Source organism: Natator depressus, chromosome 2 (genome assembly GCF_965152275.1).
Source record: "Natator depressus isolate rNatDep1 chromosome 2, rNatDep2.hap1, whole genome shotgun sequence".
NCBI classification, from domain to species: Eukaryota; Metazoa; Chordata; order Testudines; family Cheloniidae; genus Natator; species Natator depressus.
Genome location: NC_134235.1, coordinates 137,691,968 through 137,718,555, shown reverse-complemented (window position 1 = coordinate 137,718,555; position 26,588 = coordinate 137,691,968). Strand labels below are relative to the sequence as shown.

Genomic DNA, 26,588 nt, shown 5'->3' with positions numbered 1-26,588 from the left:
TTGTTAGTCTTTAAGGTGCCACCAAACTAAATTCAAAGAGTTCTAAATAGTGTGACAAAAATTCTCTCTCTCTCTCTCTCTCAGTTGCAGATTTCAATCTCCTCTGATCTCATAACAGATCTCCAGTCTTCCAAAATGCCCTTCTGCAAAAATGGGAGGGCGGATTTTCAGGCCTGTTTGATATATGATAAAGCAGCAGAAAGGAGACAAATATTTTTTTTTCCCCAGGTCACCTTTAAATCCTTTGTTTTGTCTCATTTGTCAGAGGTAGAGTGACTCTGGTGTAAGGAAAGTCATGATAATTTGCAAACACCTATAACAGTAGAAGTCTCTCCTAAATCATCATTTCTGCAATTTGCCTTAAAAGGAGTTAATTCAAATAAGTGAATTAAATTTAACGAGGCCATCAAGATGTGTATATGCTCTACTGAGTTATCTTGATATTGTAACCCAAGTCCTTCCTCTTCCCTCTATGACCCTCACTTGTTTGTCAATCTGAATTTAGAATGTAAGCTGCTCAGGTCCAGGGCTATGGGCCTGATTCTGCACTGCCTTGCACAATGAAGTCCAAGTGAGAGTAAGGTAAATGCAACTCGCCGACAGATCAGAGTGCTAACATTTTACACTAATTTTATAGATGTGTAAATGACTCCACTGCCTTGCACTTCGAGTTTCAGGCTCCAAGTCATTACTTGTTTCTGCAAAGCAGCTTGCCAACCACTTCTGGCTACGCAAAAGTAATAAATAAATAAGCTTATAAGCACCAATGTTGAGAGCTCAAAATATGGCCAGACCAAAACCAGTTAACAATAACTTTAATATTAGTAGAGCATTTAGTTTATACATGTGTCCTTAACAGTACTGAACTCTGTCTGCATCCTACAACTTTTCATGGTGAATTTTTAAAAAATAATACTAACAAAATTTCTTGAGTTTCTTCTTGTAATCAATGCATACAAGTCTTTTTTGCAGTTTTCCATGGTATACCTTGTCTACATTTTACTGGCCTTCGCTTTGTTTTCATATAAAATAAGACTACAATGCAGTTTTGCTTAACACCATAAGACATTCTGACAATTAAATGGGTTTAAGAAACATTCAGTGTTACTTATTGTTATCCTCCCACCACTTTAAGTATACAAATCAGATGGTCACCATTTACAGTAAGCTTCAACAACATTTTTTAATGTCAAATCTTACAAAGGATGCATCTTTTGCAGAGTTTCTGAGCATGTCTTTAAATTTCCTTTGAAAGCTTTTGAATCATAGGCCCACACCACATCTATTCCTTCTCCAGTAGTATGATCGGGCATCCAATGTGGGAAAGGAAAACGGCAGGCAACAACTCTGGCATTGTGAACAAGTTCTTCTTCAAGCTTCTTCTCCAACTGTGGCATCTGTGGAGCAACAACAAAAGCCCTTCAGATGGTGTGCAAGACAGAAGCGTTCCCTCTTGAAACTACTTCAGGCACTCAAAACTAATCCAAGGCTTGAAGATCCCTGTTTCAGTCTTAGAAAGCTTCCATGATGCAGGGTCATATGCTAACTTTGATATGCAGGTACACAGTATATGAAGCCAAAACACAGTCTTTAATTTATTCTGACTAATGGTAAGAGCAAGAAAATTTTAAGTTTACATAACTTTTTAGAACTTATATATCACATTTATTGGGAGCTATATCATCCTCTACACCGGGGTAGGCAACCTATGGCACGCGGGCCACAGGCGGCACGCAAGCTGATTTTCAGTGGCACTCACACTGCCTGGGTCCTGGCCACCGGTCTAGGGGGCTCTGCATTTTAAATTTAATTTTAAATGAAGCTTAAACATTTTAAAAACCCTATTTATTTTACATACAACAACAGTTTAGTTATATATTATAGACTTATAGAAAGAGACCTTGTAAAAACGTTAAAATGTATTACTGGCATGCAAAACCTTAAATTAAAGTGAATAAATGAAGACTCGGCACACCACTTCTGAAAGGTTGCTGACCCCTGCTTTACACAGAAAAACTTGTGTAGTGGGACAGGATGCTCCACAAGTTTTGACTCAATTTCATCCAGCTCACTGGACTGGTGGTGGGGTTTGACCCTCTACTGAACATTCACGTGTATTCATCCCCCTAAAGCTTTATTATGTTCCAGAATCCACATACATCTTGGAGGCTCATGCCTCTATGATGCTTCATGCCCCTACGGCATCTTTTGGAGAAGTCAATGCATCCCTGATGGCTAACGACCAAATCAACAGGAGTGGGAGTTGGAAGGTGGAGTTACTGAATAATACGGTGATTGAAGAGGAAACAATGCTACAGAGAGGCCAGTCCCCTTGGCTCCACGCTCTCACCTTGTGCAGGTTAATCCCTGCCATAGTACCACAGGGCCAATATGCACAACTCCCCCTACATGTACAACCCTCTGGCCCGAGATCCATTCAATCCAGCTTCCCTCCACTTGCAGAAGGCTGAGTATATAGTCAGGGACAAAGAAAATAGGATTTGCCAGACCAGAACAGACCAATGGTTCATCTAATTGGTCATTTTACCTCCAGCAATAACTTATACCAGATGCTCAGAGGAAAGTGAAAAAGATTCATCATGTACCTAGACCTAAAAGGTCCTTACCCCAGATGCTCACCATTTTATGACCTGAAGCAAGAAGGCTGACAGACCTTCTAATTTGTATCCTGGCTCAGGAAGGGGCTCATGGTATGCTTATACATATCCAAGTTTTACTGTTTAGATTTTTGCCTCAAAATCTGCTTGTGGCAGTGAGCTCTACAGACTAGCTCTAGTGCTGTGTGAAAAAGTATTTCCTTTTATATACTGTAAATTATTTTCTTTGTAATTTCTAAAAAAATGATTATGGTCAAAGACGACTAATTTATGCATATAAATAAGTTTAAAAAGCCACAAATCACAAGTAAAAATTCTGTTACAAGGAACCAAAGTTTCTCAAAAATACAAAAAATGTTTTATATGGGATTCGTCATGTCATCAGTGGCCTCAGTCAGACAATAAGACATTCTTTCACTGGGACCAGAAGACAAATTTAGAGAAACATTATCAAAGGTTGCAAATAGCTTCCACTATCAAAAACTTTTCTACAGCTGCAGAATACTTGTTATAATAATTCTATTTATAGCTTAAAGTTTAAAATTGATATTTCCCTTGAGGCAATGACATTAATAAATTAAAATGTAACAAAGATAACTTTAAAATAACAGTGTCCCATACTCTGATTTTGTCCATACAAAGAATGATTGTGAACATTCATGTTGATATTTTTTATAGTTTCCATTATTTTAAAATGACATTAGAATCTCAGAGTGAGCCAAAATCAACCTCAAAATAAAAGAGCCAATCACTAAAGCATGCATAAATATGCAACTAATCTAATTCTTAATATACAGAATACGAAGTGGTTGTGTGTCACATCTACATAATATCAGGCATTATTATGTTTGAGAGTTATATAAATTCATTAATTGTAACCCACTTATAACTTTTATCCCTCAACTGACAAAGTAGAGATATAAAAGAAATCTTAAAATAAACTGGAATTTACCCATAAAATTATTAGTAACAATAAATGTCCCAGACATTGACTGTTTAGATACTCGGATTTTTATAGAAGGATGATGATTTTTATTTTGTGCCAGCACATGCTCAGATTTATTTACTTCATCTTAATAGACACTAAAGCAATAGGCACTATACAAATATATTATAAAATATATACAAAATTTTCACTGGATTAACATGTTTAAAAAAATTTCCCCATCCCATCCCAAAGTTCTCTCCTTTCAGTCCACTCAATATCCACGAAACATCTCCAACCACCACAGATAAGATCCTCTCCCTTCAGTCCACCCCCACACACATACTGATCAACCCTCTCCTTCAGAGAAAGCTTGTGGGAACAGAGAACTTGCAGTGTGACCTGTGGGTCAATAAATCCAGGCTCTGTCTTTGTAAGTTAGCCTTAGACATTAAATAGAAAAAAAAGTAATATGCTCACGGCTTCAAACTAGGCCACCACTGTAACTGACCTTTCTACAAGTAATAAGATAATAAGAAAATATGTGTTACAAAGCGTCCTGAGGCTGAGCTCTCACAACCACCATACTGAAGGCAATGGGGGCATTCCACAACCATAAGGAGGCCCTCAGCATTTACTTCAGACATTTGGGCCCATTGCATTTATGGCAACATTTGTGATCATACCAAGAAGTATTTTATTACTTGAGGGAATTAAAACAAAAAACAAACAAAAAAAAACCCCATACTACCACAATATTGGATTAAATAAGTAAAATACTCTTTTTTCCCCACAAACGTTGTGGCTCTTCCTTCTACCTTATTAGGTCAGATAGCAACAATAACTAATCTACCTCATCTTAGGCTGCTATTAATTCTGAAGTTTGTTCCAAACACGTATGTCTAATCAATTTGTTCACATTTGTTTTTCTGTGCAACTGTTAACTTCCTATTTGCCAAATAGTCTTCCTGCCTCTGCACCTTTGCCCTTAGAGATTCTGCAATGCGGCTACAGAATTTCTAATTGCAAATTCATATCTGTACTGGCAAGTGAACCAGAGAGTGATCATAATATCACTCAGTTCAGAAAGGGTGGTCTAATTTCCTCACACATTAACTGCTTCAAAGAACAATTATTACATGATAGTCTTGTCAAAATCATGCAATTGAACACTTTGTTTTGTAATTACAGATATCCCTGTATCAAAGGCATCTACTGCCCTCTCCTGGAACAAAGACTGCTCTGGTGCAGTAAATCAACCAAAATGGTTAGTTTATTATCCAGTCTCTTGGGAATGCATACAATAAAACTGTTGGAACACTTGATAATGTAGACTTTCCTTCAATATGCCAACTACAGAAGTAGAAATAAAACTGCATTTTAAAATACACAGTTTTCAAAATGAGAGAGTGCTATGGTTGGTGTCTGAATCAGATAAGCTTTTAGTCCTACTCCCTACAAGAGAAAAAAAAAAAGACAGAACACAAAACAGAATGTTGGTATTATTATGCTTCCTACTGTGACTCCCTGTTTATGTTACAACAATATTTTAATCACACACTATTCCCATTTTACACTACGACCATATACCGCATTTCTCTGGCATAAACTCTTCACACATTCCATGCCACACAGTCGCCTGCCCTAAGGAATGAAACTACTTACAAACATTAATGGGGGAGTGAAAGGGAGATCTCAGTGCATTCATAACACATACAAGGCTAGTGCTCTTATTACTGTCATAAAAGTATGTAAATGGAATAAATATTGTATTTTCTTGCCCTTCAAAGGAAAATGTAAAAATATAACCAAATAGCACTTGAAAAAAAACCAAAAATGAGTATTAAAAGTTTGAATGAGTCCATCTACTGTATCATAAAAGTGGTCTCTCTTGAAATACCATTTTCACAGTAATTTTAAAAAGCCATACAATTTCATCTGGAACTTGACATTTTATGTGTGATACACAGCTTTCTCAAAGTGAAACACAGTTTCCCTGTACGCTTTGCAAACTAGCAATTATATTAAAAGCACTCCATCTTACTAATCTTTACAAAGATAATTGAAGACTACTTCAGTACTACGAACTGATACACTGTCGAGGTGCTTTCAGTTTTTGAAAAGTGTATTATCAAAGTTCAATACTTTGTTCTTTACCATATAAGTCCACAGAAGCGAGCTGAAACTAGTCAATACTCATCCTCCCTGAAAACTATTTTACTGAAAATCTGAAGAACGATCAATTTCAATGATCAAATGGAAATTGGAATTTCAAAATGGAATTTCAAATTCCAATTTCAAAATGGAATTTTGAACATTCCACTAACTTTGCAAGTAATTTAAGCTGTTTGTAAGAGTTCACAGAATTATGGTTCTGAACTATATTGGAATTTGGACTTCATGAGACAGTGCACAAATTGGAATTTCAGAAGAACAGATAGACAATTGAGATTTAGATCTTCTGCAGAAGTTTCAAATTGTAACAGGTTGTATTATTTAAATGTCTATAAACTATAATCAGCATTTTGTCAAACCAAAGACTTGAATGTCAAAGGTCCTGATAAGTGGACTCACTTTATAGATCAATATCCCAATGCTGAATGCCTTGCTATTATGGTCATAAAACACAATACAGACAATGAAAGAATGAAAAAAGACTTACCATTTGAGGTACCCCAAAAACAACAACATTTGTATACTGGGAAAAGCTAACCTATTAAAGAAAATTGTATATTACTGTCATTGTGGACGATCAATATTTATAATATGAGTGGATAGTGGGGGGAATGTTAGTAATAATAATCTTCCCTTTATTCACACCCTTTTTCACAGCCAGGCCTCCTACACCAAGGACAAGGACATGGAATGATATAGAAGCCACTACACCAGCTCAACATAGCCCAAGGATTCCGCAACACAGGGTAGCTTTGCACCAACTGAGTGGCACAAAACTGCTTCAGTGTCACCAAGGCTCTGGCCCTAAGTTCCAGAATATTAATCAATTCAGAGAAGTTGCACAAGTTTACTCATTTTTACTGCAGTTCTTATCCCTAAGGAAAACTTTGCTCATTTAACATCCTAACTTTGCCACCTGTCGATTAAGTCTTTAGCAATATATCTAGAGTTAAAATGGACTAACCATTTCTAATCCAAGACTGTGTTTTGAGTCCCTCACAACTTTCTGCAGTTTTTAATTATTGGGAAGGAATGTCTGGGTCAGTTCTCTGCCTTAAGATGATTAAAAAAAAAAAAAAAAAAACAACTCTCATTCAAAAATAGTTTATCTGTTTCTGAACATGGGGGTGGGGGTATACACTTTTCCCATTATATAAAATTCTTGCCATTCTTTTTCTTTATCACTCAATGGCTGAAACTGCAGGGGGAGGTAAACTGAAATCTTGCAGAGAATTAATCACTAAGAAGTGTTCTGATAGAAAATTATTCTGATTCATCTGAATTATGAGGCTTTGAAAAAAATCAAACTGCACTATGTTGCTTTAAAACAGCTGTGTTCAAAAATCGAGTGTGTGTGTGCACACGCACACATATTATATACACACAAAATGAAAGGTAGTCCTACATGACATGTAGGCACAATAAGGAAGCTGCATATGAACATGCACATCTTATACAGTGCCCATTGAGGCCTGATCCTGCACCATTACAGACAATAGTCTTGCCACTGATTTCAGTGAGTGCAGGATCAAGATCTGTCTATGGCAGGGCTTTGTAGCACCCAGCCACATTCAGTAAGTACACAAATGTGAGCGAAGTACTCAATGAATCAGGACCCCAAAAGAGCCCTTGCAAAGGGTTTCAGAATAGCAGCCATGTTAGTCTGTATTCGCAAAAAGAAAAGGAGTACTTGTGGCACCTTAGAGACTAACCAATTTATTTGAGCATAAGCTTTCGTGAGCTACAGCTCACTTCATCGGATGCATCCAATGAAGTGAGCTGTAGCTCACAAAAGCTTATGCTCAAATAAATTGGTTAGTCTCTAAGGTGCCACAAGTACTCCTTTTCTTCTCGCAAAGGGTGTATATCCGAGGACCAAAAAACAGCAAAGCTTTTAAGCTAGTGAGTAGTCATAATTAGCATGTGCTTGTGTACTTTGCTGTATCAGGGCTTGGAAGAGCACATTATAGGGGACAACATTCCAGTGATGTCTAATAAAATAATTCCAGATTATGATATTTATTTTTTTCTTTCCCTTAAAAGAAATACCTGAGGTTTCCATTATTTAAAAAAAAAAAATACTGCAGTAAGAGAATGTTGAGGCTGCACAGAAGCATACTCAAGTCAGTAAATGCTAAAGTTGAACTTGCCAGTGCAACCATAACTCTTTTCCCTTGTGCACATGAATGAGTTACATAATACCACACTATTCTCAAATAATACAAAATAATCTAGTGAAAGTTGTAGAAACTATATATTTGTATACATTAGCATATTTAAAGTTGTAGAAAATATTATATGATATAGGGTATTATTTGAGAAACAGTGAGATTATCTAATTAGTATCTGCATCATAATGCATGAGCACATTCACTTTGCATCTTTACCTTCGGTATTTCCTGACTTATGAATGCTAGATGTATAACATTAACATTATTTTAGCAGAGGGTTTTTTTTAAATAATTATATTATCTGCAGCTGTGTGTTTTCAAATTGATCACTTCTAATTCACCAGTGAAATTATTATTGCATACTTTGATTTCTATAGTACTTTTTCACAAAACACGTACCTTCCACAAATCTGAAATATAAAATTTGGCATTATGATGCATCCCTGCTCTCCAAGCACGGTATCTGGAGTACCAGACTAGCCAGGGATTTAATTCATAACCAACAGCTTTGAATCCTTCTTTTGCAGCTGCTATCACCTACAAAAAGAAAAAGCAGTCTTCATTCAGGGCCAGAATAAACCTACAGTATGAAACTATTTATGATAGAATTGTGCTTGCAGGAAACATAAGAGAATAGTGTAATTTTATTAACAGCAGAACCCAAAGGAAGAGTGCTATATGTCTTTATTAGTTGTGTTTATCCACCTCTGGCTGCTTGAACACTAAAGCCCCAATTAATCAGGAGAATAATATGGTAACAAAATTAGCAACTTTCAAGATATACAATATGTAGGATTTAAACTATTTGACAAGTATCTTTAAATAATAAAATGACTCAGATCATGTGAAACTAAAATTTAAAAATTCTGTATTAGAAATGTATGGAAAAGTAGAAAAGGATAAGAAAGTAAATATTTTTTGTTCCTGAATAAAACTAGTCAAATATTCAAATAGTTTATTCCACACATTTTGAAGTTTTCCATATCAATTACTTAATGAACATTTTTTCCATTATGCACTATTAAAAAAATTCACAGTCAAATAACTTGATGGAGAGGAAAACTTTTAACAGGGTAGAGAACCTTCACAAATACCAGGAAAAAGGGGCGCATAATGGAAAATATCTACTACAGTAGTTCACTTTTATAACACTGTTTGATGTACATGAATTTAGAGGAGCCAGAGTTTTATAACTCACAATACGTCCATCACCGCTACCTATGTCAACCAGAGATCCACTTCTGTACTGTAACATTTTCAAAACATTTTCAATCTGAGTTGAAGTTGCAGGTACAAAAGGAAGGCAAATTTTTCTCAGTGCTGGAGTTATGAATGGAGTGGCAACAGCATACAGTACTACCAGTGTGCCACCAACAATGCCAGGGACCAACACTCCCCAATTTCTTTTTCTTGCGTTGTCATTATCAAGGTTCATATGCAAGATGCCTTGGTTATGGCTTTCTCCTTGAAGTACTTTTGACATTGACAAAGTGTATCTGAAGAAAGGGAAAAACATATAACATGACTCCTTTGAAATGCCAAGTACAAACCTATTTATTTCTACAGACAAAAGCTTGCTGGTGAACAGCATACAATAATAGAATCACATACTAAACTCTAAGGCTTAAGCTACATTTTATATAAAGCTTACCTCCTTTTGAGCTGGGATGTATTCATAAATCCTATTACCAAAATATTAAGTGGCCTTGGAGAAAATCATCAGAAAATAATTGAATTTTAAAATCTGTTCTTTCTACCATAATTGACTTTTTTGCTCACCTTGGGCCCACATAAATGTACTGGAGAGCAAGGAATACATACTTAAGAAGCACACAGCCTATTTTCATCCAGAACACAGGGAAATTACACATTTAACTCCCATTAATACAAATAGAAGTTAAGTACATAAATCCCACATACAGAGAAATGAAAACACCACCTCCACTCAAAAAACCTGTTCTTGTGCACAATGATTGCAAAATTTTTATTTTAAAATATCAGTAGCTGTTTTCTCATCAAAATAGAACTGTGTTCAGTCATGAAAGGAGCAGGTTTCTTCTACTTAAAACAGAGAAAAATAGGTAAAAAAAATCAAGTAGTTAAGTGCCGTGCAGTGCAAAGCCTGCTAATAAACCTATGGTTCAATGTAAAAAGTACAACACATTCTTCTTTACGTACTTTATTTAATATCCAAAGGTAGCCAAGCATTCTTAAGGAACACAGATAAACAGTTGTACAGAAATAATGTAAGTCTGATCATTTTTCTTTCAACTCATTGTAATATCATATTAACACTCCAGACACAATATGCCTTTAAAAATCTTAGAGAGAATCTGAATATCATATTTTTTATGTGAAATGAATATAGTGCTCATGAAAGGTTGACCTGACAACCCTGTCTTATATTTTGCAACACAATATAGCAAAGTCAGTGAAAGTGCAGGCTTCCCCACATTGTCCCACTGGTGTGCTTCATCTTGATCAATTTTTTTGAGAACATCAAAATAGTTCATACAATGTTGCTATACTTACATAAACAAGAGGGCCCTAATAAAGGCCCCCCCCCATGTCATCAGGCATTGTCCATACAAGTGTGACATTTACCACTCATGATCCAGTACCACATCGTGTTGAGAGCAAGCTGCTTTGTGCCAAAAGAGCTAAGGCATGATAGAAGTACGAGCCCTTTGCAGAATCAGTGGCCAAGATTTTTAAAAATGAGTGCCCAAAGTGCCTAAGCTCTATTTTCACACACTTAAGTAAATGTCCTAATTTTCAAAAGTGCCGAGCAATCAACAACTACTGTTGACTTAAAATAAGAACAGCCATACTGGGTAAGACCAAAGGTCCATCTAGCCCGGTATCCTGTCTTCCAACAGTGGCCAGTGCCAGGTGCCCCAGAGGTAATCATCAAGTGATCCATCCCCTATCGCTCATTCCCAGCTTCTGGCAAAGAGAGGCTAGGGATACCATTCCTGCCCATCCTGGCTAATAGCCATTAATGGACCTATCCTCCATGAATGTATCTAGCTCTTTTTTGAACCCTGTTATGGTCTTGGCTGTCACAACATCCTCTGGCAAAGAGTTCCACAGATTGACTGTGTGTTGTGTGAAGAAATATTTTCTTTTATTTGTTTTAAACCTGCTGCCTATTAATTTCATTTGGTGACCCGTAGCTCTTGTGTTATGAGAAGTAGTAAACAACACTTCCTTATCTACTTTCTCTATACCAGTCATGATTTTATAGACCACAATCATATCTCCCCTTAGCCGTCTCTTTTCCAAGCTGAAAAGTCCCAGTCTTATTAATCTCTCCTCATACAGAAGCCGTTCCATACCCCTAATCATTTTTGTTGCCTTTTTCTGAACCTTTTCCAAGATAGCTATAAAGTTATCAATTTATGTAATCATCTATATTAATATCTAGTTTTTAATACTACAAAATATTAGTGATGGTAAGAGCTTTGTAAGTAATTTCTATACAATTATATCTATTAAAAATAGTATTTCCTTCTATCAATTTCAAATTTGTTGCCTTTCATTTTCTGTGGATGTCCCCCTGTTCAGGAATCATAGGAAACAATAAACATAAGTATCCAATTAATCTCTACACACCTTGTTTTTATACATCTCTGTTATGTATACACTAAAGCAAGTTCTAATCTTTCCTCTTTCCACACTTTGAATATTTTCACCATCTGCCTTTGAACCCTTTCTATTTCTGCTATTGCAACTTTGAGGTTCAATAACTAAAGCACAATGTAGTATTTAAAGTGAGGAAATACCATCTAGTTAAACAATTTATGCTCAGGTGGTGTGGTTTTTAATACTTTCTAATATTCTGTTTGCTTTTAAACCTCTGGTCACTACACACTGCTTTCAATGGTCTGCTATCCAAGATTTTAATTTTTTTAAAGTGGTTACAAATGGACTTTGATGCTTGAAAAATTAGACCCCAGAACCTGTAACCACACACAGAAAGTTGGGCAGGTTTCTATGGCTCAATCCTACTCCCACTAAAATCAATGGAGAGAATCCTATTGGACTTCAGTAGCAAATGGATTGGCTTTGGAACTCTAGGGAACCAAGGTTTGCAAGAATCCCATGACAACAGACACAGTCACATGGCACACCTACACTGAAGTTGTAATTTCAAGGGGAGAGCAGGGTGTGAAAGGTATAGACCAGAGGTGGGCAAACTATGGCCTGCGGGACTGTCCTGCCCAGCCCCTGAGCTCCCGGCCAGGGGAGCTACCCCCGGCCCCTCCCCCGCAGCCTCAGCTTGCTGCACCGCACCGCCAATGCTCTGGTCCACCGCTCCTGCGAGGCAGCGCAGCAGGCTCCGGCATGGTAAGGGGGCGGGAAGCGGAGGGGTCCCAGGGGGCACAAGGCGGTTGGATGAGGCGGGGGTTTGGATAGGCGTGGGAGTCCCAGGGGGCCTGTCAAGGGGCAGGGGTGTGGACAGGGGTTGGGGCAGTCAGGGAGCAGAGGGTTGGATAGGGGGTGGGTTCCTGGAGGGGTGGGGGGGTCCCAGAGAGGGGCAGTCAGGGAACAAGGAGTGGGGGCGGGGGGTTGGATGGGTGCGGGGTTGTGAAGGGGGCAGTAAGTGGGACGGGGCAGATAGGAGGCAGGGTCCAGGCTGTTTGGGGAGGCACAGCCTTCCCTACCCAGCCCTCCATAGTTTTGCAACCCCGATGTGGCCCTTGGGCCAAAAAGTTTGCCCACCCCTGGTGTAGACAAACCTGCACTAGCCCTGACTCAGTTAGCATGCTAAAAAAAGGAGTGTAGATGCACAGGTGGTGGCATAGACTAGCTTCCTCCAGCACACCTACAGTTTCAAACAGGTTTGTACTCTGGGAGGCCAGCCCACCCTACCACCCGTGGCCAAGGCTACACAGCTATTTTTAGCATGCTAGCTGGATCTCAGCTGGGAATTACACCTTTGGCTCTAATGTAGACGTGTCTTAGTCATATCAGTTCAGTAGCTGTCCCCAAATGGAAAATGCCTCAAAAAAAATCTTGCAGAAAAGGATCTGGGGGTTTTCTACCCACAAAAGCTTATGCACAAAAAAATCTATTAGTCTTTAAGGTGTTTAAGGTCATTGTTTTTGTGGACACAGACTAAGAGAGCTACCCCTCTGATACTTGGGATTACAATGGATCACAAACTAAATATGAGCCAACTATGTAATATTGTTGTAAAAAAAGCAAACCTCCTTCTGGGATATATTAGTAGGAGTGTTGTATACAAAACAAGAATTAATATTTCCGCTCCACACAGCGCTAGTAAGGCCTCAACTGGAGTACTGCACCCAGTTCTAAGCACCACACTTTGGGAAAGATGTGCCCAAAAAGAAAAAAGTCCAAAGGAGAGCAACAAAAATTATTAAATGTCTAAAAAACAAGATCTACGATGAAAGACTAAAACAACGGGAGAAGATCAAAGGAGGACATGACACCAGCCTGCAAATATGTAAAAGGTTTTATAAAGAGGAAGGTGATAAACTGTTCTCCTTCGCTGCTGAGGACAGGACAAATAATAGGCTAAAACTGCAGCAAAGGTGTAAGCTACACATCATGAAAAACCTGTCAGGGTGGTTAAGCCCTGCCACAAATTGCCTAGGGAGGTTACGGAATCTCTGTCGCAGGGGGGGGGGGGGGGGGTGGTTAAGATCAGGTTAGACAAACACCTGTCAGGGTCAATCTCTAGATCAGTGGTCTCCAAAGTGGGGTGAAGGGGAAAGTGCCACCTCCCTCTGGCCGCTGGCTGCGCAGCTGCCCCTGAGTCCTCCGGCCCGTGCTCGCAGGGCCGCATTCCGAACAGGGCTTTAGAGCTGCAGGCCGGGGCCCCGGGGCCCCCTTAGCCCAGGGCCCTGAAGCCCCTAAAGCCCCTGTGTTCCGGGTGGCCCTGCCTGCCGGGGGAGGGGGGGCAGCTCCCAGAATTGTGGCCATGGGGGTGGTGCCACGCTGCACGGAGCCACCTGCACACCCTCTGCACCAAACAGGAGCTGCCCCACGTAAATGCTCTGCACCTCCTGCCTGCCCCAGCCCAGAGCACCCTCAAGCTCAGTGGTTTGAGTATTGGCCTGCTAAGCCCAGGGTTGTGAGTTCAATCCTTCAGGGGGCTGTTTGGGATCTGGGGCAAAAATTGGGTATTGGTCCTGCTTTTTGAGCAGGGGATTGGACTAGATGACCTCCTGAGGTCCCTTCCAACCCTGATATTCTATTCTATGAACTACCTCCCAGACCCTGCACCCCATCCTGAGCGCCCGCTGTATCACAAAATGTTAAACCAAGATTTTCAAAAATAATAAAAGCATATTCAATCACATTGCTCTCACTAATATTTTTTTAGTGAGAGCAAAAAGGTTTTTTGTACCGTTAATAAAAAATAAAAAAAATTAAAAATATTGTTTATTTCATCTTTATCTCATTGTTTTTAATGTCTTTTTGTGTATGTTTTATAATTTACCTAATATATTAGTACAGTAGTACATGTATATAATTTATACATACATAAATATACATATATTTGGGGTGCGTGCTCAAAAAATATTTACTGGTAGGGGTGGGCGATCAAGGGAGTTTGGAGACCACTGCTCGAGAGAACACTTGATCCTGCCTCAGTGCAGGGGACGGGACTGGATGATCTAGCAAGGCCCCTTCCACTCCTGCATCTCTCTGGCTCTAACTTCCACTCTTCGAGCCTCAAGGGACTTAATAAAGGGGAAAAACCAGCAGCCCGAGCCGGCTTCCCCCGGCGCGTCGCTTCAGGAGTCACCGCGGCAGGGGCGGGCGCGGCTCCGCGGCGTGGCAGACCCAGGGGCCCCCGGCGAGCGGGCGCGCCCCTGGCCAACGCACCGTGCACCGGCGGGGGCAGCACAGGCCCGGTCCCGCACGCAGGGGCTCCACCCCTCCCCCCGCGGTGCAGCCAGGGGCCCTGCCTCGCCGAGCCAGGCCAGCGCCCGCCCCACTCACCGAGGGGCCGATACCGCGAGACTCGGAGGAACAGGCGGGAACTCCTCGTGGGGGGACTTGGACCGACGCAGGCGCAGCGGAGTGGACGATACCACCCGAAACGCAGGGGGGAGATCGCCCGTGGCAGGCTGCGCAGCACTGTAGAGTAGCGTACCCCACCTCGCAGCGCGCATTTGCGCCGTTTCTTTTTGCTCGCGCTGTAGCGCCGTGGACCCTGCGAATATGATGTGTGTCGGAGTTCCGCTTAGTGGTCTCTTCCACTCTGACTTGCGCCTTTCTTTCCGTCAGACGCTTCCAGAAGGGCTCAGGGGGGCGCCACATTGGTCCCAGCTGAGAAATCCTTCCGGTAGTAACCCGCTGCGCATGCGCGGCGCAGAATCTCCCGCCCAGCACGTTACGTTGTATTGGGCGTGGCGGGCAGCAGCCGCGGCTCGTGCTCGGTCGGTTGGTGTCCGAGCGGCTCTCTGCGTGCGGCCCCGGTGGCGGCAGGACCATGTCGGCGATGGGGACTCTCGCGTTCGATGAGTACGGGCGGCCCTTCCTGATCCTCAAGGACCAGGATCGCAAGAGCCGCCTCATGGGGCTGGAGGCACTCAAGGTAACTGCGCATGCGCCACCGGGGAACCGCCGGTTCTCAGCCCCGGCTCCATGTGCTTCCCCTCCCCCACCTCGGGATCAGAGCGCGCCACCCCCCGATTTCCCTCCCCCCCCCCCCCGCCGATTGGTCGCTAATCCCCCTTCCTCCTGTAGGGTCTGGAGCCGCCGGACCTTTGTGTGTCTCTCCCGCCGCCGGGCCGGGCCAGGCGGGTGCGGGGGGAGCCGTGACCCGGCTCGGGCGCGGAGCTCTTAGCCCCGCCCCATAGCGGGCTCCCGGCGTGGCCCGGCCGCGGCCCGAGCGAAGCCTTTGCGGAAGCGCCCCAGGCTGCCCGGAGCTGGCTCCTGGGGAGGCTGGAGCGGGGCGGCGGCATCCGCCGGGTGCCTTGTTAAACGCCATGGCCGGGCCCTGCTGTCACGGAGTCACTAAACTAACATCAGTCTGCGTCTTCCCCTTAAATTTCTCACGCGCTGACCCCCCCCCCAGCCCCCCATGCAAACGTGCTTTAGTCTCTCCTGTCTTAACCCCTCGTCCCGTCTCCCTTCCACCTAATAACCGCATTGAGCACGTTGTTTACAGCCCCCTTCCTCCAGTTCAGGTTTCTCTGCCTTGCACTTAACCCACTCAGAGTCGCTAATGATCTTAAAGCTCACAGCCAGGATGTTATCCTCATTCTCTTTGACCTGTCAGCTGCTTTTGATACAGTTAACCACCCTCCTCCTCTTGAAATGTTTCCTCCTTTGGCTTCCTGGACTCTGTTTTCTCTTGGTTTTTCTCCGAACTCTGACTACTCCTTCAGCATGTCCTTTGGAGGACGCTCTTCACTCTCCCCCCACTTTCATCTTTTGGGGGGAGGGGACCACAGGGCACTGTACCTTTCTCCTTTCGCTTTACAACTTACCTCTGGTTAATCCATTTCATCCACAAATACAAATTAAATGACCACATGTATGTTGACAACTCACACATTTACCTGCCTGCAGCAAACCCGTCTCCTTCTGCCCAAGCTAAAATCTTGGCCCCTCTCTTTGACATCTCATGGATATCTAGCTGTCAGCTTCAGGTGAATATGGCTATAACAAAACTCCTAATCTGCTCTCCCTGCTCCTTCCTTTTTCAGTCACTGTCAGACAACACCACCATCCTGCCTGTCACTGATAACCTTAAACTGGGCATTGTCTTTGACCTCTGTATTCATATCCAGGCAGTGTGTGAATTTTGCCAATTCTTTCTGGCTAACATGGCTAAGATATGGCCTATCTACTCCATCCACACAACTAAAATTCTTGTCCAGGCTCTTGTCATCTTGCATCTAGATTACTGCAACGTTCTTTTCTCTGATTTGACAGATGCAGTTATGTCCTGTTCATATCCATTCAGAATGCTGTTGTAAAAATCATTTTCCTAACCTCTTGCTTTGACCATGTCAGTCCTCTCTTTGCGTTCCTCCACTGGCTCCCCCTTCTCAATCCCTTCAAACATAAGCTACTTGTCTTAATTTTCAAGGTGTTTCATGGTCACGCTGCCTATTGTCTGTCATTGATTATTGAGCAGTCCATATTCTCCTACAATCAGCCCATGATTTCAGCATCCATTGCCCACTTGTTGCATTTTTCAAACAAACACCTTTATGCTTTCTCTCATGCTGCCTCTCACCTTTGGGAAGCACTCCTCATAAACATTCTCAAAGCTACCTCATTATCCTTCTGATCCTACTTCCTAAGGGCTTGTCTACATAGATGTGGATTATGGGGGTGTGAATTGCCGTGCACTATAGCGTTGCACTTAACTACCTAGTGTAAACTAAAAAGTACCCAGTTCATACCAACATAGTCCTGGAAACATGAATTAGGTACCTTTTAGCTCACGCCAGCAGGGTTTACATGGTGCAGTTACAGTACAACACTTCGGGGCATGCGACTCACATGCCCGATAGTCCAAACTTCAGGACTATAAAGACCTAAAATTTTGTTTTACCATGTTGCCTATGAAATACTGGACAGCTGGCGTGCCGAGATCATGTATCGTCTCATTGTTTACATGTACTCCCTTGCCTGTCTGCCTATATCCATCTGTTGGCGCTTGTCTCGTACTTAGGGTACATCTACACTAAAAATGCTACAGCGGCACAGCTGCCATGCTACAGCGGCGCCTCTGTAGCACTTCATCCCAGATACAGTGTACAGTGACGAGAAGGGTTGTCCCATCGCTGTAATTAATCTACTTCCTTGAGAAGTGGTAGGTAAATGGAGGAATTCTTCCATCGACCTAGTACTGTCTACACTGAGGGTTAGGTCAGCATAATTATGTCTCTCGGGTAAAGTTTTCAGTGTAGACCAGTCTTTAGATTATAAATGATTGGACAGAGACCATATTTTTTTGTTTTTGTTTCTACAGTATATAGCACAATGGGGTACTGGTCCATTATTAGGGCTCCTATGTGCTTTGGTAACACAAATAATAAATGTGTTGCATTTCAGTAATTCATCTGTTGCATCGCTGAAAGAGAAGAAAAGTATAATTTTAAAAACCCAGGATTTTTGGTGTTTTGCACCAGCAGAGATGGGATGCTCTTGTTTTATCCTAATGGATAATGTGAGCAGTTTGGATATACTAGTAATGCAATGGTATGTTGAAAGGCCAAGGGATTTTTAAAGAATGACTGAATGTCAATAATCCTTTATCTGGTGAAAGTCCTTCGCAGATCATCCCTTTTGTATGAGAGAGTTAGAGTTCACAGGCAAAGGTCCAGCCCACTAGTCAAATGCCTTTAATGCATGCACTTGCTAGCGGGTGTGCAGAAGGAAAAGTTGGGGTCTGTCATTATATATCAACACACACAATTTGCCTGATCTAGGTATAATTTTAATATACATTTTTACTTAGTTTAACTTCTGCTTGAACTAGAGCAAAATCATTTGTAGCAGTTGTTTTGTATCTGAGCCCCACTTAATGCTGTTTTTTGTTGGGTTTTTTTAGTGTTTTGGGGGGGAGAAGTTACTTTGCCTTTTTCATTACCCGTGCAAGTTTTTTTCATATTTGCACCAATGGAAAACATTGGAGATGGGAATTGCAACTGGCTAACTGATGGCCCTGAAAACACTAACACCTAATCTTCTCTGACACATAACTGTATCTGCAAACAACTAAAATCAAAGGACTTTCTTTTTCACTATTTATTTGCTTAGTGTTACTAATAAAGCATTGTATTTTTAAGGATGTGTCATAATGACTGAATTTATGTTTGCATTTTTGTTTCATAGTCTCATATAATGGCAGCAAAGGCTGTGGCAAATACACTGAGAACATCACTGGGGCCCAATGGTAAGTATGAGAATGTAAGTTTAAACACTTTTTTTTTTTTTTGGTAAGGTTTCTTTGATTATTTATAACTTGTATACTTTTTGAACACTTGTTTTAGGTCTTGATAAAATGATGGTGGACAAGGATGGTGAGGTGACTGTCACGAATGATGGGGCCACCATTCTAAGTATGATGGATGTGGATCATCAAATAGCTAAACTTATGGTAGAGTTGTCTAAATCGCAGGATGATGAGATTGGGGATGGAACTACAGGGGTTGTAGGTAAGAGACATTTCAAATCTGTCACCTTTGAAATTAGGTTATTTAAAAAATATTTAAAGAGTTGGCCCTACATAAACAATTAGCATCTCAAACAAACCTAGTAGAGTGGCTAGCATTTTAATCCTCTTGCAGCTCCCATATTGCGGGCTCTGTATCAGAAGTCTGGGGGAAGGGGGTGGTTTGTTTTTGTTTTTAAAAGGGTAGGCTAAATTTGCAGGCAGTATTGACACTCTATCCCTTGTATTAAATGCATCTATGTATTTATTTTTTCACATATCTTAATTTTCTTCCAATTCCATCTTCACTCCTTAAGAAAAAGCAATAATTGGGTAGTTTCCTCACTATAATTGGTCAACAGCTGTTGATGAATTTTAGAAATTAGTGTAAACTTGCAGGGGCAAGTCCGTTAAACACGCTTTCCGTGTTCTAAGAACGTGTTGCAAGATCAAATAACTTAGTAAATCGATGGAGGAAAGTAAATCCTTGTTTTTATTTTGTTTTGTAGTTCTGGCTGGTGCATTATTAGAACAGGCTGAGCAGTTGTTAGATCGCGGTATTCACCCTATGCGAATAGCAGATGGTTATGAGCAGGCTGCACGGGTTGCCATTGAGAATCTAGACAAAATCAGCGACAGTTTTCCAGTTGATCCACAGAACAGCGAACCTCTTATCCAGACTGCAAAGACAACTCTAGGTTCTAAAGTGTAAGTTTATACTTGAAAAACCTAACTAATGTAGTTTCATACTTGAAAGCATTTTGGGGAAAAATCCTTTACAGTTGTTCGACTTTTTTAGCTGGAATATAAAATTTGTTGCATTCATCAATGAAATTTTTCCTTAAAGTTAAACGTCACTTTTTATTTTTATTGCCAGTTAATTTCTATTCTGTAACTCCCTGATGCAACAAGTTTAGGAGAAGACATTAGTAAACCATTCTCTTTACAGATTTGATGACATGTGACAAGCAGCTGCAATAGAAATTCCTCTATGCTAGCTGTCTAATTCCTTTCTTTTTCACTTCCACGCTTCCTAACCGCCCTTTATATATTTCTGTGTGGTTGTTTCCCCTCACTTTTAAAAGATGATAGTTTGCTTAAAGAAAAGATGACAGTAGATGGATTTCACATGTGACAAATAGCTAATATCATTATAGCCTTATTTGCTACCTTTACTTCTATTAATTTGCTCTGTCACTGCTCTTATTTTTTTGGCTATAGTAAAATGGTATTTAGGTAGTTAGTTTGATACTCATCATGGGTTAATTAATGAAATGTGGCTCTTTAATTTGCTGGGATAATGATTTGATAGCATAATATGGTTTTCCCCTTTTGTCAGTAGACCAGCCCAAAGTGGTGCAGGCATTTTAGATGACAGCCTCTCAACCTTTTCAGGTGTGCAGCCCCTTTTTTGAAGTCAAAGTTTTTCCACTACCTCCTTACATTTAATTTATATCAGTGATGACGATAATAAGCCTATATAACTTGTGTGTGTGTGTTGAGAGGCTGACAAAGAGTATTTAACCTTGAAAGGTAATGGGGACGGGGAGGGGAGAGCGAGATGTCCTTTGCTTTAGACTTAATAAATGTTCATGACCCCTCAATTGCCATTCATGACCCACTAGTTAAGAAACACAGTATAGGGTAACCCAGCATGATGCATCAACAAGTATTCAACAGATCAATTGACCATTGACGGTTTTTCTCAGTTCCCTTTAAGATAGTAGGTGTGAGTTATCTTTTTGTGCTGGGCTGCCAGACACTTTAAAACAAAAGTAATCCACTTGTTCCTTCCTGTCGCTATTGGAACAAAGGAAAAGCTACTAGTGATGCTTGACTTAACTGTAAGTCTGATTAACACTATTTTGTTTATGCTCAAATAAATTGGTTAGTCTCTAAGGTGCCACAAGTACTCCTCTTCTTTTTACTGTTTTGTTTGTTCTTAATATAGGGCAGGTAGAACAATGGCACTATAAACAAAGTTTCAAAAAAAACACTTGGTTTTTTCAGTTAACTCTGTGACATTTGCTGCTTGTCTTACTTACACTAAGGAACATTTCAGGTCTCTCAGAAAACTGTTCAATTAGTGTCGTAGTTGGAGGCAACTCTCTCCTTCCCCTGTCTTTGGGGCATATTAAAGTGGATATAGTCAAACTATTTTGCTTTAATCTTAAAGATTAATCTAGAATTTAACTTGTTCTGTGCAGCCAAAAATCTACATATGGTCCAGCACCAGTTGTCTATAGCATGCACCAGTATTTCAAGTATATGTAATCACGTTAAAAGAGGTCCTTTCCAAGATGTACCTTGCATGTTGTTTGGCATGCAGCCTATAGGTCATTCATTGGTTATAACTCACTTGTAATCAGTTAAGTGTGAGAGCCCAAATCTGCTTCTTGGTAACATATCCAAGAAGAGGTGTCCGTCTCCACTACCCAGGCAGACATATTCAGTTCTTTGTCTCCTGTTTTATAGTTTAACTTCCTTTTTCTCCTCTTCTCCCATCTTCCTACAATGAACAAACATTCAATGCTCAAATAATGTTTGTTCTCTATTAGGACAGTTGTTCTCTTGGGGGGACGTTTTAAACAATCTTAACTAACTTCATTACATTTTGCTTAAATTTAGAATTAATCGTTGCAACAGACAAATGGCAGAAATCGCTGTCAATGCTGTACTGACGGTGGCTGATATGGAACGCAAAGATGTTGATTTTGAGCTAATCAAAGTACAAGGCAAAGTGGGAGGGAGACTGGAAGATACTCAGTTGGTCAAAGGAGTGATTGTGGATAAAGATTTCAGCCATCCACAGATGCCTAAAGTGAGTTAGTCTTTTGATACTGTCTGTATGTTAGGCTTTATTTAAATCATCAAGGAACTTTTCTTTGCCCCTCTAACTACTGTCTCTGAACACCTCTCATGTATTCTAAAATAAAAGTTGCTCTTTCCTAGCTTGTTGAAAAAATAGCTTTATTAGTATGGGGTTGGGTGGGGAAGAGAGAGAGTGCAAATATTTTTGAGGTGAAAATAATTAATCTTAAACTTTATTTTAACATGTAGGAAGTTAAAGATGCTAAAATTGCAATTCTCACTTGTCCATTTGAGCCACCTAAGCCTAAAACCAAGCACAAGCTTGATGTAACATCCGTGGAAGATTACAAGGCACTGCAGAAATATGAAAAGGAGAAATTTGAAGAGATGGTAAAACAGGTTAGAGTTTATAAACGTATTTATCCCTGATGACTTTTCCCCAGCGTATACAAGAGTGAAATATTTTGCTTTTCATGTATGATTTGACTAGTAGTCTCAAAAGAAGCAGACCTGTTTGCATACATATACTTTTAAAAAGTTACAACTGAATGACAAACTATTCAAAAAAAATAGCTGTAATTAATTAACAGACTAGTTTAGTTTGAAATTCAGCTCCATGGTTAGTGTCTTTACGGGTCATCCTTTGTATCCACTGTATTTTGGTACTTGTGGGTTCAAATTAAATGCATTGTATTGCTTTTAACTTAGCAACATATATTGGAATTGTTTTCAGATTAAAGACACTGGTGCAAACCTAGCTATTTGCCAGTGGGGGTTTGATGATGAGGCAAATCACTTACTGCTTCAGAATGAGCTACCTGCTGTTCGTTGGGTTGGCGGACCTGAAATAGAAGTAAGTATACTTCTCTCAGACTTCTAACACATGAGCACTTCAGAAGCTCTGGCTTTCAGGAGGAGAGCAGCACAACTAATATATAAAAGTCTAAATCACTGATTGTAGAATATCACTTGTGAGAAGGGCCCACTGTGAATGGGGCCATGATCCACAATTGAATCCTCTAGGCACTACCCCAATACAAATAATAACTGAAGGATGGGAGTTAAAATTGAGCTAAAAAAGTGTGATGGGTTACAGAAAGGTGACCTAAGACTCCACATTTAAAATGTCATTCCTTGCTCTGCAGAAGCAACTGATTCCCTGAAATACTCTGAAGGAGGGGAAGTGTCCATTTCAGAGTCTAGTCCATAAGCTGGCCTTCTTCCATCCATGTCCCACAATAAAAAACCCTTGAGAAAAAATTCTTTTCAAAATGACTGGTTTGGTTTTGTTTTTTTAACTTGTAGTTGATTGCCATTGCAACTGGAGGGCGCATCGTTCCTCGTTTCTGCGAACTCACATCTGAGAAACTAGGCTTTGCTGGCATTGTCAGGGAGATCTCATTTGGAACGACAAAGGATAAAATGCTTGTCATTGAGCAATGTCAGAATTCCAGAGCTGTGACCATCTTCATTAGAGGAGGAAATAAGATGGTGAGATGCTCAATATGTAAATGAGAGTTTGAACATGTCTTCTGCTAATTCTGTCAGCTTGCAAAATCAGCAGGTGCATCCAAAAGAAGCCTCAGTGTTGTATTGTCTTATCTGAAGTGTGGCTAGAGGGAGTGAATAAGTCCGTAGTCCACCTGACTGGGACAGCCAACAGTGATTACTTGTTAAGAGTGGCAACTCGCTGTGCAGAGTACCACAAGATTCACTTTGTTTGGTGTTGAGTAAAACTGATGATCGTTTGTTATCATGCTCTACGAGTAACTTTACTCTTGTGCCTAATCCCTTTTACTGGACTGCTCATGTGAATAAAATGATATTGAATAATTTGGAGGATCCAGGTCCCTACTCATTTTCACATAGCAGTAGATATCTAATCTTCATCTGTAAGTCTTGGCCTGACCTTTAGATAAGAACGGTATCTCCTGTACAGCAAAACAAAATTTCAAAACTTTGCATTAAATCGGTTGGTGTCTAGTGTCTTGCTCTTATCCTGCTGGTACTTAAGTCCTATTTGGAGCCAAAAGCATAAGAAAAAGGGGAAAACTGAGAGAGTACAAATAAAGAGTTAAAAATAGATTTGTAATCTTTTTTTTTTTTTTAAACAACTTTTTGATGTTTGCTTAGCTTTTTTTTAAAAAAAAAAATAAAATGCATCAAGCTATTAAGTGGACTTTCTGAAGTATGAACCATAAATATTTTAGTGTAAAAAGCCTTGTTTTTATCTTGGAAATACCCCAGGCTTGAAACGCAATTTGATCATCCAAGTGAAGGGTTGAAAATCTTTTTAAAATGTGCATGTGCAATTTCTAAGTATTGAAAAGTTGATTATTTCAAAATGTAAAGTTTCATGAAAACAGTGAATTAAAAAAATCTAGGTCATTACAACAACAGATTTCTATTCAGATATTACTTGGCTGTGTGGAGTTTCTGATTTTGTATTAGGAAACCTTGATGAAGTAAGATTTTCGGGACTCTCCTAACTTTACATACTGTAACATAACTTGTTATATTCTAAAATTCAAGATAATCGAAGAAGCAAAACGATCTCTTCATGATGCCTTGTGTGTAATCCGGAACCTGGTTCGTGATAACCGCATTGTGTATGGAGGAGGTGCTGCCGAGATCTCTTGTGCTTTGGCAGTTAGTGAAACAGCAGATAAGGTAACAAAAAACAAAAAAAACCAACCTTTTTCATCATTCTCCCGTTCAAGGAAAACATCAGCCTTTAGTATCTGTAACTGCAAAACAAGTGTATGCTAAGGAATTTCATGCTTTCACTTATGCACAGTGTTGTATAGTTTTAGTGAAAAACTATACATAGTTTTTCACATAGTAACTGCTGCTGCTTCAGCATAGGAAAGCAAAGTAGAAGAAGAAAAGCTGTTGTGCTTTAGTAAACTACTTCGTGGTTACTGATTAAATGATACTGTGAAATTTTCTATTGGATTGCTAGTGGCCTTTCCAGACTTATGTACTGTTATCAGTGATGTTCCTTTTGCAATACTAAAATTGTCTTTTGAAAAATGAAATGGGGCAACTTAAACATATCAAAGTCATGTCTGAATTCAAGTACAGATCTTAGGATTTGGCTTTAAAAGGATGTAACCTTAGCCAGGTCACAATATGCAGCCCCTGGAATGGAGACTATGGTTGTAGATGGGGCATTCAGTGGCACATGACTCCATCCCCTACCTTTAGACCCTCATTTCAATATGATAATTAAATTGCAGTCACTCCCACCATTTCATGCCAGGACTTTTAATGTAGCAGGGTCCATGTGATGAGTTACTGAGCAGCCAGCTGATGCATTGTAGATTCACACAGTGAAATTGCTTACCATGTAGACAAGCCATTTGTCCTTAAGATTGATGTAGGATGTATTATGCATATAAGTACTTTGGCACCACATATAAACATTCTGTTGGGTAGGGTGGGCCATGTTTTTAAGGAACACTTGTAGCTATAGTATATGGATAAATTCTTTCACTGTTTTAGTGTGGTAACCTGGTTTTTCCAACAGTCTAATATAAGCCTGTACTCTTCTAGTGCCCCTCTTTGGAACAGTATGCTATGAGGGCTTTTGCTGATGCCCTAGAAGTCATTCCCATTGCGCTTTCTGAAAACAGTGGCATGAATCCCATACAGACTATGACTGAAGTGCGAGCTAGACAAGTGAAAGAAAACAATCCTGCTCTTGGGATCGATTGTTTGCGCAAAGGAACAAATGGTAAGAAATCCTTGGTACACTGTGAATATTGTGGAAGGCATTTCTCAACAAATGTAAAAAGCCATAGTAGACTTACCGTGCGTGCTACAAATACTTTGGAAAATGCAGTCACTTAGTACTTCATATTTGAAGAATTTGGAATAAAAACCCTTAATTTTACACCACATGAGCAAAACATTTTGGCATAAGTAGAATGAGTTCAGGTGAGAATTTGACTTGGAACTGTCTTTTGTTTTAGAAAAAAGAAAAGGAGTACTTGTGGCACCTTAGAGACTAACCAATTTATTTGAGTATAAGCTTTCGTGAGCTACAGCTCACTTCATCAGATGCATAGAAAGGAACATATAGTGAGAGAGAGAGAGAGACTCTCTCTCTCTCTCTCTCTCTCTCTCTCTCTCTCTCTCAGAGGCTAATCAGTTAAGATGAGCTAGTATCAGCAGGAGAAAACAACTTCTGTAGTGATAATCAAGATGGCCCATTTAGACAGTTGACAAGAAGGTGTGAGGATACTTAACTTAAGGAAATAGATTCAGTATGTGTAATGATACCTCACTGTAATCTCTAAACAGCTGAAAGGGAATAATACCAAAATTCTGGGATTTGGTAGAAGGGTGTGATTGTATGGTGGTAGAATTTTACATCTGAAATGTGATTTGCGCTCTACGGGCTCTTTTAGTGTGTCTTTAATTTTTGATTTTGGGGGGATGTCTCAATATTTCCCCTCTTTTGACAGATATGAAGAAACAGCATGTCATAGAAACCTTAATTGGTAAAAAGCAACAGATTGCTCTGGCTACTCAGATGGTTAGAATGATTCTAAAGATTGATGATATTCGTAGGCCCGGAGAATCTGAAGAATGAAGGCTGAAAAACAAGGAATAAAATGTAATGGAGCCACTGCAGTAACAAAAATTAGTGAGATCTCAACAGTTCATCTTCAGCTATTTATTTCTTGACAACTTTTCTTTTTGTTTTAGATACTGTAACTGCTAGTTGT

At 40.2% G+C, this 26,588-nt stretch overlaps 2 protein-coding genes across 9 annotated transcripts; one reads left to right on the top strand and one right to left on the bottom strand.

Moving 5' to 3' along the window:
• Positions 1–15,326, bottom strand: ATPSCKMT (ATP synthase c subunit lysine N-methyltransferase). Of its 8 annotated transcripts, none has more exons than XM_074945049.1 (5): positions 15,022–15,326; positions 9,250–9,385; positions 8,289–8,426; positions 6,206–6,256; positions 1–1,397 (listed from the first exon to the last, which is right to left on the bottom strand). In XM_074945049.1, exons 1-5 carry the CDS (start codon positions 15,186–15,188, stop codon positions 1,197–1,199), a joined length of 693 nt encoding a protein of 230 aa, XP_074801150.1. In that variant the 5' UTR covers positions 15,189–15,326; the 3' UTR covers positions 1–1,196. The 8 variants fall into 8 exon arrangements, with proteins under 8 accessions (XP_074801150.1, XP_074801148.1, XP_074801155.1 ...); XM_074945046.1 differs by having other exon boundaries at positions 12–1,397; positions 9,088–9,385; XM_074945052.1 differs by lacking the exon at positions 15,022–15,326 and adding an exon at positions 14,450–14,550 and having other exon boundaries at positions 13–1,397; positions 9,088–9,385.
• On the top strand, positions 15,244–26,588 carry CCT5 (chaperonin containing TCP1 subunit 5). The gene is made up of 11 exons (XM_074945045.1): positions 15,244–15,465; positions 18,726–18,786; positions 18,884–19,048; positions 19,554–19,752; positions 21,673–21,865; positions 22,105–22,254; positions 22,589–22,708; positions 23,161–23,346; positions 24,388–24,525; positions 25,411–25,591; positions 26,325–26,588. Exons 1-11 carry the CDS (start codon positions 15,361–15,363, stop codon positions 26,450–26,452), a joined length of 1,626 nt encoding a protein of 541 aa, XP_074801146.1. The 5' UTR covers positions 15,244–15,360; the 3' UTR covers positions 26,453–26,588.

What these genes read in the sequence shown, in the direction of transcription:
- ATPSCKMT (XM_074945046.1), bottom strand. Translation starts at nt 15,188, where the DNA reads ATGTGGCGCCCCCCTGAGCCCTTCTGGAAGCGTCTGACGGAAAGAAAG. An exon ending in GTAGCGGTGATGGACGTATT is followed by an intron (nt 8,427 to 9,087) that starts GTGAGTTATAAA and finishes TTCTTTTTGTAG; the next exon opens with GTGATAGCAGCTGCAAAAGA. An exon ending in TTTTTGGGGTACCTCAAATG is followed by an intron (nt 1,398 to 6,205) that starts GTAAGTCTTTTT and finishes GTTGCTCCACAG; the next exon opens with ATGCCACAGTTGGAGAAGAA.
- CCT5 (XM_074945045.1), top strand. Translation starts at nt 15,361, where the DNA reads ATGTCGGCGATGGGGACTCTCGCGTTCGATGAGTACGGGCGGCCCTTC. An exon ending in AACATCACTGGGGCCCAATG is followed by an intron (nt 18,787 to 18,883) that starts GTAAGTATGAGA and finishes CACTTGTTTTAG; the next exon opens with GTCTTGATAAAATGATGGTG. An exon ending in TTGAAGAGATGGTAAAACAG is followed by an intron (nt 22,255 to 22,588) that starts GTTAGAGTTTAT and finishes AATTGTTTTCAG; the next exon opens with ATTAAAGACACTGGTGCAAA.